Source organism: Argentina anserina, chromosome 3 (assembly GCF_933775445.1).
Source record: "Argentina anserina chromosome 3, drPotAnse1.1, whole genome shotgun sequence".
Classification (NCBI taxonomy): domain Eukaryota; kingdom Viridiplantae; phylum Streptophyta; class Magnoliopsida; order Rosales; family Rosaceae; genus Argentina; species Argentina anserina.
In genome coordinates, this window is record NC_065874.1 from 11,283,922 (window position 1) to 11,296,721 (window position 12,800).

Genomic DNA, 12,800 nt, shown 5'->3' on the forward strand with positions numbered 1-12,800 from the left:
TATAATCTAAAAACGTTACAAAAGTATGATTTTATATTCGAATAAATGTTGGTTGAATAACCTATATATGCTCAACAACATTTAAACAAGTGAGTGCGACAAATATGAAAAAAAAACACACCAGATACATTGTTAAGTTTTATTCGGAAGAAGAAGTAGAGCTAGTTACTAGTTACTACCTCCACCTTGAAAAGGGTCGGACTTTAATTTTCAAGACCAGATTGCATTAGACTTTTGAGTTGCTTCTATATTTTTGATTGTTGATTGTACCACAATTACATGTTTTCGACATGTGAGGATGTAGATATAATGTGCCTTAGGAAGTGATTTCCATAATTTCTGCTATGCTTGCTTAAATGCGAGCAGAATGAGTTGTGATAGACTACAATGCTCGTATAAGAGAATGACTGTTATTTTTCAATCCCATTTTACATATGACACATTTATGTACTTGGAATGAAATTTAAGAGGAATGGAATTTGGGAGGAATGAGAGATGAAGTGTAATTGTACAGGGAGATTTCAATTCCATTGATTTGTTTACTTCCAATACAACATGTAATCGAGATAGAAACTGAACTAATTACGATTGATATTGCTTACTTAACATCTGGAATTAAGCTTAAAGTTAATATATCTAATTGAATAAAGTATCTTTAAATAAATGAAGTCACACATTTCTTGTACTTACCAGAATAAGAAATGTTTTGACAATTTTTTTCTTCTTCATTCAAAACATTTCAGTAAATGACAAGAATAAAAAAAGATTGATATTAAATAATACGTATACCAAAAAAAACAAGGGTGTGAGAATATAACTAGATAAGATTAGTTACTGACCTTGAGTCCCGCTAGTTCTATATATCGTTGTTTGTTTTATGTGTTTTAATAATAGTATATATATTTCTAGAGTTAAACAATTTGAAGATATTGAAATTATGAAATGGTAGTTTTAGTAATAAAAACTGATACATGCGTTTTGATTTTGGTATCAAGTTAGCGGGTTCGCTAAGAATCCATTTTTGATGAGGGGGTATGACCCACATCTATTCTAATATTTTAATGTATTAGTAAATGATGTAATTTTTTCATAAATTTCATTTCAAGTAAGTATACGTGTCAATAATGTTGTTAGTTTCAACTAGATTACCCAACTAATGCTGTAACCTTTAATTTCATAAAAAGAAAAAGGAAATGTAATTCAGGCTTTAGTGTGACCACTCACACATGTTCTGCATGTGCAAACTATTTATTTTTAGAAAATTAAAGAAAAATAATATAGTTGATTTTGTAAAAAAAAAAGTTGGTTATAAAGAGTGTAGTGTGAGAGAAAACATGAGTTTAGGAGATGAAGTTATTTCATTTTCATAATTTACAAATATTTTGCAATTGTCTCTATGATTTTATTTGTTCTCAAAGTTTTCTAATCTATTAAAGATTTTTTTGGTAAAAAAAAAAATTAAATAGCAAGTCGTATTTGGGTTCCTATTATATTTTAATCTATGTCTAATATTTTGAAATTTGAATTATTTGCTTCCTATTTTAATCCGGCATATAAATATAAGCCCTCCTCATGTCTAGGGTTTATCGGACAAAAAACATTTCCTTGGTTTAAGCCAACGGCGCTCTCACACTCACATCATCGTCTACAGAATCAAGACTCTGAGATACTCTTTCAACGATGTGGGACGAGTATTGCTATCAAGGTAAGCCTCTGCTGACCCCTGCATCCACCTCTAAGCTTTGTCTGTCCATTTCTCATGTCATTACCAATTGGCTCAAATCTTTCCCTGAAGAAATCATACCCAACATCCTTATCAGACTCCCCATTAAATCCATCATCAAATTCACCTCTGTCTCTAGGTCTTGGAACTCCACCATCAAACACCCATCCTTCATCCGCACCCACCTCAATTACAAGCTCAGTTCCAATGACCAAAACTCCACCCAACTCCTTCTCCTCCACACTGTTCACAGTGAAGACACCTCCAGCCCTTTTGGGAGGTTTCACTTTTCAGGGTTTAAACAAGACCCTTACTCTCTGCATTATGACAACAATGGTGTCACCGAGTGTTGTAAAGTTGAATTCCCAGTTGCTCTTAAGGAAGAATTAATCAACCCCTGTTTTCGTGTTGTGGGTACTTGTAATGGGCTGGTTTTACTTGCTGATGATCACGGGCGTTATGGCTACACCTTTGTTCTATGGAACCCTTGTGTCAGAAAGTATGTGACCCTTCCCAAGCCTAGTGTTAGGTTTTCGACACACGGTGGGTATGATGCCTCACTTGGACTTGGTTATGATGATGTTGGGAATGATTATAAGGTTGTGAGATTGACATCTCTGTTGGATTACCCTGGTGAAAGCCCGATGACTTTAGCTCAGGTGTATTCCCTGGCCAATCGTTCTTGGGGCATGCTTCGTGTTCTTCCTCCCTGCCTAGTGCCTTGCTCTTGGGTCCAGGCTTGTGTTGGAGGGGCGCTGCATTGGCTTGCTCTTCGTTGGTTGGATGATGATCATTTTAACTATTTTGTTGTGGCATTTGATGTGGGAAGTGAGTCTTATAGGGAGATAATGCTGCCCAAGAGCTTCAGGACAGAGAAGACATTGGAGCTGAGGCTGTGTGCTTCGGGTGATAGGAAGTCCATTGCTTTGTTTGTGAGGTCGAAGAGTGAGTTTGACGGTTTTCTTGATATATGGGTTATGAAGGAGTATTGCATTGAGAAGTCGTGGACCAAACTGATGATTCTTACCCCACAAGGTCCGAAAAGAAGTTTGCCGGAGGCATTATGTTTTAGGAGGATAGGTGAGGTGGTTTTGGTGCTTGAAGATAGCCGTGAGCTGGTATCACTTGACATTGGTAGCAAGCTGTTTAAAAATCTTGGGATTTCTGGAGGGCAGGTTTGTTCTGTGGACTTCTATGAAGAGAGCCTTGTCTTGCTTGAGAGGAAAGATGCGGTTTCTTACTGAGGGGGAAAGAATAGGTTAACAGATATGTTTAGAATTGGCTTCCTATGACTTTATTGTTTTCTAGTTTGAATGCATGTGCTGCTATTTTTATATCACCTATGACCACATAATTTTATCTCACCAAAGTTTCATAGTCTATGTTTGTATCGAGTTAGGACCCTTTCCAAGTGTTTAATGTACAGTTGTTCTGTCCTTAATATGCTTTCTGGATTTTTGTTGTTGTAAACTTGTGTTTGGTATTGTTGCTCGTGTTTCTTGCTTCTTCTTTTTTTCTCAAAACACAGCTTTGTAAATAGCTTCACAGGAATGATTCTAGGTAGTGTGAAACACTGTTATTGATGTGTAGATAGTAATAAACTTGTTTAGGATACTGCTATAGTCAGTGCTTCCAGTTTTGCCTTTCGTGTTTTAGGTAGTGTCAGCTTGGTATTACCTTATGGCTTATGCAGTGGCTGCTGGTGTCTGCAAAATTCATGATGCCAATTTAGTGTACATGATATAACACGTTCTTATTTGCAGTTCTTCTAGGATCTTTCATCTTTTAAAACCTTGTGGAAATTTCACTTTCTCTCTGCAGAAGTAATAGCAAAAGTTTACTGAACTACAATCATTGAATTTACTTGGTGGTTATATTTGTGTACCTTGATTCATGTGTTTGACTACTTTTTGTATGTGTTTCATATTTTTTAAATGCCTTTTTTTATTTGAAGCATGAAGTGGAAGTCACACTTGCACCCTGCAGAAGTAACAGCAAAAGTCTACTAAACTGCAATCGTTGCGTAAACTTTGTGGCTATTTTTTGTTCCTTGAATCATGTGTTGAACTACATCTTTTGCTTTTGATACTGCAACAAATGTTTCATTTTTATTTTGCGGAGTTATCACACTCCAGACTCTCATGCTGTGTAACATGGCTCAAGGAAGTGTGCAGAACCATTGCAAATTGGTTTACTAGAACTTGAATGCCTGAAAGCCACATGATTGTTTGATAGTAGACACCGACACCCATGACCATTTGTATATGTCCATATATAGAGTATGTTGCTATACCAAATAGATACTAACATCATCTAGCTGAACTATCTGCAGGTGGGACATGTCAGCTAATGAGTTTCAATCTGTATATTGTCTCTAAAATGCGACAAAAACTGCAAAGATGGAGTGCTGCATGGATGCTTTCTATCTAACATCAGAATCTACGAACGTATTTACTCTCTTAGTGTCTTTCTAATATCAGTTGCGCAGTTTATGCTAATGGAATTACATATTCGCTTGTAATGTGAATTTCTATCCTGGATTTATGGTGAGTGTTAAATATATCGTTGTTATATTGCTATTTGTTCGAAAGAACAACTCTGGTGACTCGATGTTTATGTTTCATGTTTTATACATAGCCTTAGTTTATCAGGAGATTCTGAGAATCGATCTTCATGATTCCTCGGTCAATAGAAAAAAATTTCCATAAAGAATAATCCCAACTTCTGAGAATAGAAAATGTTGTTCCGTTCTCTTTAAAATGAGATAACATAGGCAAATAACAAGAGGGTAAATAGAAAAAACAAAACTTACTAAAGAGATGGTGGGAAGCTCACTGTAGGCGCTCCCCTTTTGAAGTTCACTCCAAAGTCTGAACACGCAGATTTCACACCAAATCACAAATGCAAGTCATCTCTTCCTTCTAGCGTTCATACCCTGTTCTCAGTTCATGAAATTATCGGCGCGGTCGCCTGTCGATATGCCGGAAACTCTCGTGACGTCGCCGGAACTGAAGGTACACCTCTCTCAATCCCTGCCGAAAAACTCTTGATTTCATTCCGCCATGAATGACCTTAAAATTTCAGCAGTCGAATTGAAATAGCCATGATCCCTATGGGTATATCACCCTGTTTAGATTTGGACTACCAATAAACTTTGCGATCAAATGCACCTCGGCCTGCAAATTTTTTGAAATTTTTGATCAAAAACTCTAGCTTTATTGGTACAGACTTTAGCCACAGAAGTGGTTGAAATAATCAGTTTTGTGAGTTGTCCACAATGTGTGTAGTTAAAGATTGGGCAGCTTGTAGTGGACATTTTCTATTTGTATTATGATAACCATAAGTTTGATAAGTTCAGCAAGATTGAATTGCCTAGTGTATACTGAATAGGGTATCGGATTTGTATTGTGATATCAATATGGCTCTGATAACTTGATCATATGGATCCTTGTGGAGATCAGTATCGCTTTGTTAATGATTATGGAGAGAGCCTTGTATTACTTGACAGGAAGTATGGTGTTTATTACTGAGGGAAAATAATTTGTTTGGTGATTCTGCATACCTTTGGTTTTATGTTGTTATCAATTTCTTGTCTGAACGCATATGCCGGTAATTCTATATGATCTATGAACATGGACAGCAATAAAGTTTTAATTTTTGTATGTGGCATCAGTTCCTTTACTACGTTATATATTCAGATGAAAGACCAACTAAAGTAATTTTCTTTCTACTGCAGTTTAGTACTTGGTTCCGTGCTTGCTTATGGGTGTTCTGTTGTCAAGTTGATGTTGGTAATGTTTCTCTCTCTTTCTCTATCTCTTCTTCTGATTTTCTTGTCTCAATTGATTATATATCCTCTTCTGTTGTGTCATAAGGCAGATCTCTAACCAAATTATACTCGGCTTACATGTAAGTCTAACTTGGAGAACAAGAACTGTAAAACAAGATATTCAGTTTACTGATATTAGATGTTTGGAAAACAAGGCTTCATTGCTAGATTAGGAAAAAAACAATGTGGCATTGCTCCTTGAGTCCTTCTACAGGTGCTTGTTGATTTGTGCTTAAACAGGGGACTGTGCAACTGTGTCTGCTCCTATTACAGTGCGTTGATGTAATTGTAATTTCTAATTGTGATAATAGATGCATAAACCTGTTCACTAATACATTCAATTGATGCTACTTTCTTGTTTAGACTTTCTTTATACAAATACTTCATTTTACACTATTTCTGTTGAACGAAAATCTAAAAACCAATAAGAGAATGCAGACACGTGTACAAATAAAAATATGATTTATTTATTTCAAGCTCGGGGTTACAATCTTTGTGAACTCCTCTGATTTTATCTCCGTATGTGACTTGGCTCAAGGGTGACGTGCACTTGATCTTGAGAATTTGAGTTTGATTTGGATTTAGATTTGATGAAGAACGAATGATTTGGTAGCTTGATGATTCTTCGTGGACTTAAGTTCGGATTTGGACTTGATAAAGAACGATCGATTCGGTAGCTTGATGATTCTTTGTGGACTTGAGTTTGGATTTGAATTTGATGAAGAACGATCGATTTGGCAGCTTGATGATTCTTCGTGTACTTGGGAGACTTCGGGATTTGTCGAGAGTGATCTTGCTCAAGTGATTTTCTCTCTTCTTCTCAAGTCTCTTTCTCTTCATGTTGAAGAGGGTATTTATAGTGTCAAGACTTCTATTTTGTATAATATTTTAATGACACTAAAAATAATAAATTTCTTTAATTATATAATTAAATCAATATGTATTTTCCGATTAATTTAAAATAGTTATTCTCATAACTAAATTAAACAGAAATAATTGACTTAATTATAACCGTTAAAGAATTTATTAATTTAATCAAATGTCCGATTACCATTTCGAATCGTCAATGACATTCAATTTTCCGATTTAAGTCAGAATCACGTAGCTTCGATTACGATAATCTATTTATGTGCTGACACGAGTTTTATTCGGATCCGCACCAACTTTGTTGACTTTTAGGCCACGTGTGTAATTTTGTCAGGCTCTTAGTCGATTTAATAATTTAATGAATATGATTTACTTCATTAAATTTCATGTGTCTACAATTTCATAGGGCTGGGCAAAAAGCTCGAAGAAGAAAAAAAACCCGGAGCGGACCGCTGGGCCCGTCCGGGCGGGCCGGGTTTTTTGCCGGGCTCATATGTTGTCATGTGATAAACGGGCCGGGCTTTGTTATGTCCGGGCCGGTCCCGGGCCTTCAAATTCTTAAACAAAAAAAACCCGGAAACCCGGGACATTAAGTGTTATTATGTAATTGGCTTTCGTAAGTGATCATAAACTTATAGAATAGATACAATGACACTGGAACATAATCAAATAACCTTAAACTTAACTAATTTCAATCCCATGATTCCCATTGTCGTCGCCTCGCACTGCCGATTCGCCACCAACTAGCCAAAAACAGAGTTAGGCTCGGAAAACCGGGCGGGCTCGGCCCGGATGTTACCGGTCCGGGTTTTACCCGGGCCCTGCAATTAATTGACCCGGGCCGGGTTTTACCCGGGCCCTGATTTTTTTAGAAAAAAAACCCGGCCCATCACACTACAACCGGGCCGGGCCCGGGCCCTAAAAAAATTTGACCGGACCGGGCCCGTGCCCAGCCCTACAATTTCATTTCCAATATGCGAATAACAGAGAGGAAATTACATTCGCTCATCAATATCAATATAATACTTTGGATTGATTGTCACATTGGGTTTCGTGTTTGCTTGGTTAATATTTTCTTTGGTTGCAAATTTTAATAAAGTAGATTTGTTAGATATTTTGAGACAAATGACCGGTAGATCTTTGAAACTTATACAAAGTTTGATTTTCATATGACGATATTGTCTGATTTTGTTTATTGGGGATTGAGTGGTACTGATGAAGAGATCCTTGTATTACTTGGCAAGTTGACAGGAAGTATGATGGAAATGAGCAGTTTTGCAATTGTATTTACTGTTGGTTTCATACTATTTTAGTTTCTTGTCAAAATTTATATGCCTAAACTATTTGATCTATGAACATAGAATTCCATGTCAACAATGAAGTTTGATATTCTGTATGCTGATCAATCATCAATCGTGAATTCGTGATACATTTCCTTTGTTGTGCAGTCTAGCTGTCTTGGTTAACATCTATTTGGAAAACAAGTAGTTAACATCTAATAGGAATTTTCATAAACTGGAATAAAAGGATCTAGAAACAAAATAGTAATAAATTGATCCCTAAGTGCATCTGTGCATGCTTAATTGCTCTGTGTAACATCAAGTGGGTATGACCTTAAGCAGGGCACTTTGCAACTCTTTCTGCTAGTATATTTCTAACTTCTGTTTGCTTAGTTTATCCTAATGATGTTCCATACTCAATTATTTACAATGTGAAGCTAGCAAATATTAATGTATATATAAATGTATGTTCATGATCTGACTCTTACCTATTGCCTATCAGTGCATGAAGTTTACTTATTGATGTTCTTCATCTTCAGCAAACTTTGCCCTTCTAAGGTATGTTGTAGATCAGATATATATATATGCACTTAAATCTGAAATTTCACCGCATCAAAGGAGGCTTGAACTTCCAAACTTCAAAAGAGAGGCAATTAGTATGAGAAGAAGAATAACAAAGGATGAATTTAGTAATTGTGCTGATATTCATTCCTCTGATGCACATATTTGGTTGATTTAGAAAAGATGACCACCAAAAAGAAATATAAAAAACCATCGTCATTCTGAAATTCCTTCCAAATTTTTGCCTGTTTGAAATCAACTCTAGGGAGGGTCACCAACTGGCCAACAGTTTGTTAGTTTTTGTTACCTCTTTCTTGTCTCCGGTCCAAACCCCTTTCACTTCAACATGCGATTAAATAGGCATGGAATGATTATTGGTACTGTTAATTCAATGGGAAGAACTAAAGCGATATTTGTGTTGTACATTAAATCCTCAAAACTAAGAAACTTCTCAAATGTCCCTTTAATGTGATATCAGAGAAATCAATCAAAGAAGAAGAAGCAAACAAAATGATCTATAATTAAATTGAATTCCAATTCCATAAAGAAGACCATGACAAAGAAGGTGACGAAAATTGGATATAATTCATAACCAAAGCCTCTTTCTTTGATTGCAGTCCGTACCTCTGCCTCTAAGAGTAACAAAAATCTGACATTCCCACCTTCCTGTAGCAATGAGATCTTCGAGCACCAACTACATAGAAAACAAAAGATTAGATTTTCAATGCCTAAAGACAGATACAGATATACTAACCACAACAACAGTCAATAGAGACACAAAAGTCAATGACATATGAGCAAAAAAAACAAACAAACTACACACACATAGATGAACACAGTAGTGAGAAAGCAGGAAGACCAGAAGCTCAAATTTGCTAAATAAAGTGTGTTTATTACTAATCAAGTCATAGACACTAAAGTAACTATCCAAAAGAAATTGTTCTGAATCACACAACTCCAAAATTACAGAAGCCATAGGTAATAGGGAAACTCCATAATTTCATGAATTGGTCAGAAGAAAATGAAAACTTCAGAAGGAAAAAGGTGATCTCTCTTAAAATCGAAAAAAGGGTGCTCCCGTTCGCCTTGTGCCGTTTCTCCAACATGCAGACACATCAGGCGACCAATTAGATATAATTTCAGTGAACATCTAATCTGGGTATAGAGTTTTACACCTTATAAGATACAGTTCAAAGCTTATCTCAATTCGTAAACCTTAAAATGGGATTGCATCCCATGACCAGTCTCCTATCCCATTCGTACTTTTTCCCCCAGTCTGATCTTCAGGTAGTATATTGAAATCGGCTACTTGGACATGGCAGTCGCCACAGCCCTGTAAAAGTTAAACTAAAACACGGTGATACACTAGAACAAAACACACGAATATCCAAAGACATTTTCTTTTTAGGGGAAATATCCAAAGACATTACCCTGCTGATAAGCTGTAGATGAAAAGGGGAAAGAAATTTACTTCCGAGCTGAACCGTAGCTCAGAGACCGTGGTTGGGTTGTTCTTTAATCCCCAAAGTTCTAAGGATATAAATGTAATTCAGTTCTACAAGAGGGTAAATAAAAATAAAAATTACTAACGACAGTAAAACATAACGAATTGGTGGGAAGCTTTCCCTTTTGAACAGTGTGATCCATCACTTCACTCTTGGTCGATGTCGCCGGAATCTTTGTAAGGTACATCTCTCTCAATTTCTGCCTCCGTCTTTAGATTTCGTACTGCCATGAATAACCTCATATATTTCAGCAATTGAATTGAAATCTGAGCCAAGACTGGACCAGTATTTCCCTCAGGATTTCATATCGAATTCCCTCTTTAGATTGCCTATTAATTCTTTGATCAAATGCACCTTGGCCTGCAAATCATTCAACTTCTTAATCCAAAACCCTATCTTTACTCCTTAGCCACAGAATCAGTTCTTTGTAGTAATAGTTTGGTTCCGCAGAGATTTTATTAGAGGGGAAAAGGAAGAACTTTACTTTTTGTAATATGATAACCATGGATTATAATGATCAGTATTGCTCTGTTTTATCTTATGAAGAGAGCTTTGCATTACATGACAGGAAGTGTTGTCACTGTTGAGTTCCTTACTGGGGAAAAGAAACTGTCCGGCGGATTGTGAATTCCTTTGGTTTCAGCACATTTTCCCCAATATATATTCGGATGAATGACCAATCTTTATAACTTTTCTTTGCACTGCAGTTTTGCGGCTTGTTTTATACACAGATTCAGGATTTTGGGAAGTTGATGTCGGTAATGTTTCTCTCTTTCTTATTCTCTCTTTTTTTTTTGGGTATTTTAATGTATACCCAATTTTTAGAAGTTCTTTTAAAAGAAACCCACATATTTTTTCTTCATTATGCACTGAATTATAACTATTCGTTTAAATTTAAATTACAAAATACCACTATTAAATCTGATAAAAATTAGTGATTAGTCAATCAATAAATTGTGTTCTCATTAATTGTCTTAATTATAGATTTTCTTTTACTCATAACAAATTTAGAAATAATGAAGCATTTCTTTTTTGACATATCTAGAATTCATAATTTTTTTTTAATTTAAATCAATTCAAAATCGAAATCACTTTATGGTGATTTGAACTTTTTTTTTTTAAATAATTTAAAATTTAAAATTTCATAGGTAATTTAAGTCATTTCAACTATTTATTTACAACCTTATTTTGAGGTAGAGATAAGTTTTTTAATTCCTATTTAGTAGCTTTTTATTTTTAATTACAACCTAAAAATTAGGTATTTATCTTTAAAGCTAACATCTCTTATAGGAATTTTTACATCAACATGTTTGTTAGGTATTTTATCATTCCAAAGATCTCTTTCGTAGGTTGAATTTGAAATTTATACTAATATGCGTGTATCTATCTATTAGGTAATTTTTACATCAACCTGTTTGTTAGAGATTCTCTAATTTTAAAGATTTTTTCGATATGTTGAATATTTATATTAATATGCATGTTTATATCTATTAGGCAACAACATAGAGTGAAAAAATATGAAGGTTGAAACTTAGAACAAAAGATTTACCACACGAAAAATATTCATGGTACAATGATACGAAAAGAAAAGATTTGAGAAAACACATATATATAATGGATAACATACGTACCTTATTGATAGATTCAAAAGATTGAAAAAAATGACGAATGATACAAGTACACAACAACTTTTGTGTTCTCTCGTACGATCTATAAAAGCTGGAGTAGTGTTTGTATTCTGAAATTCTCATATGAGCTATATAAAGAATTGTTTCTCAAAAAAAAAATTGAAAACAAATCTTTCAGCAATTTAAAGTAGTGAAAAATCAATGGTAGGATTGAATTAAACATGTACAATAAATAGATGCTACGATTAAGGAAACTAAAATGATCAAAATGGCAAAATAGGGTTGTAGAAAAATAATTTGGGTTTAGATTGGGTGCGGGTTTGATTTAAAAGAGGGACTCCAATATTGTGTATATTTTTAATTTTCTCTTTTTTTTTTTTAAGAATTGATTGCCTTTCCTACTTGGTTGTTATTCATATGGCAAAATTTGATTAACTGAACTCAGGTTTGGTATGAATTTCACGCAGAGAACATGCACAAGGCTTCTGTAATAAATCAGTAAGAAACACGATTCTATTGCTCCTTGTACAAGTGTTTGTGTCATCAATATGGTGTGTCCATAAATAGGGGACTGCGGAATTGTTTCAGCTACTCTAATAGTGCGGTAGACACATTAGTATACATTGTTATCAACTGTTGTAATAGAAGCATAGGCCTGTTTGCTACTTCATTCCTTGATGATACTTTCCTATTTAGACTTACTATATACATTAGTTCATTTTTTCAATAAATTTTTTTACTAAGAAGGAAGAGGAAGCGACATGCATAAACTTTAATATATTCGACTGACTGATATTGGGGTTTCCATTATTCTTCGTTTAACCTTTTCTTCTGTTGCAGAGTTTCAATACAGTTGGGTTTTTTAAGGCTTTGAGACAAATGACTGGTAGATCTTTGAAACTTGAACAAATCGTATATGAGATGTGATCATTTAGCCAACTGTGTTACTGTGTATTTTGAGAATTGGCGCTGAAATGGTGTCGCCTGTCTCCAATGGGGAAGGATTTAATCTACATATTACATTTTGTGTGGTAACTCTGACATACATAACTTATTATCCCCTTGGGAGCTCGGTTGCATATTATTGTTTGTATAATAGGGATCATAACACGGGAACTATCGATTATTATCTTTTGTAGATTTAAGGATCATAACACGGGAACTGGAAGAGGATAAATTATGGTTGTAATGATAGTTTATGCTATATTAAAAACAGTAAATTGATGAGGACATCACACCCAAGCCTTTTAAGTTTTATGAACGGAAGAGATGGAAGAAGAGAGCAGCTAATAATTATATCTCTTTATGGTTTGATTGATTGCTCAGGTTATTAATTTCCAGCTTAAGAAGGGTCTGATCTAGAAGTCTGCAGGCTTAATTTCAAGAGTCTTCTTGTGTCTTTTAACT

General features: G+C 35.0%; 1 protein-coding gene across 1 annotated transcript; it reads left to right on the forward strand.

Moving 5' to 3' along the window:
* Positions 1 to 1,610: 1,610 nt before the first annotated feature.
* On the forward strand, positions 1,611 to 4,307 carry LOC126788240 (F-box/kelch-repeat protein At3g06240-like). The gene is made up of 2 exons (XM_050514211.1): positions 1,611 to 2,981; positions 4,056 to 4,307. Exon 1 carries the CDS (start codon positions 1,681 to 1,683, stop codon positions 2,965 to 2,967), a length of 1,287 nt encoding a protein of 428 aa, XP_050370168.1. The 5' UTR covers positions 1,611 to 1,680; the 3' UTR covers positions 2,968 to 2,981; positions 4,056 to 4,307.
* The last annotated feature ends 8,493 nt before the right edge of the window (positions 4,308 to 12,800 follow it).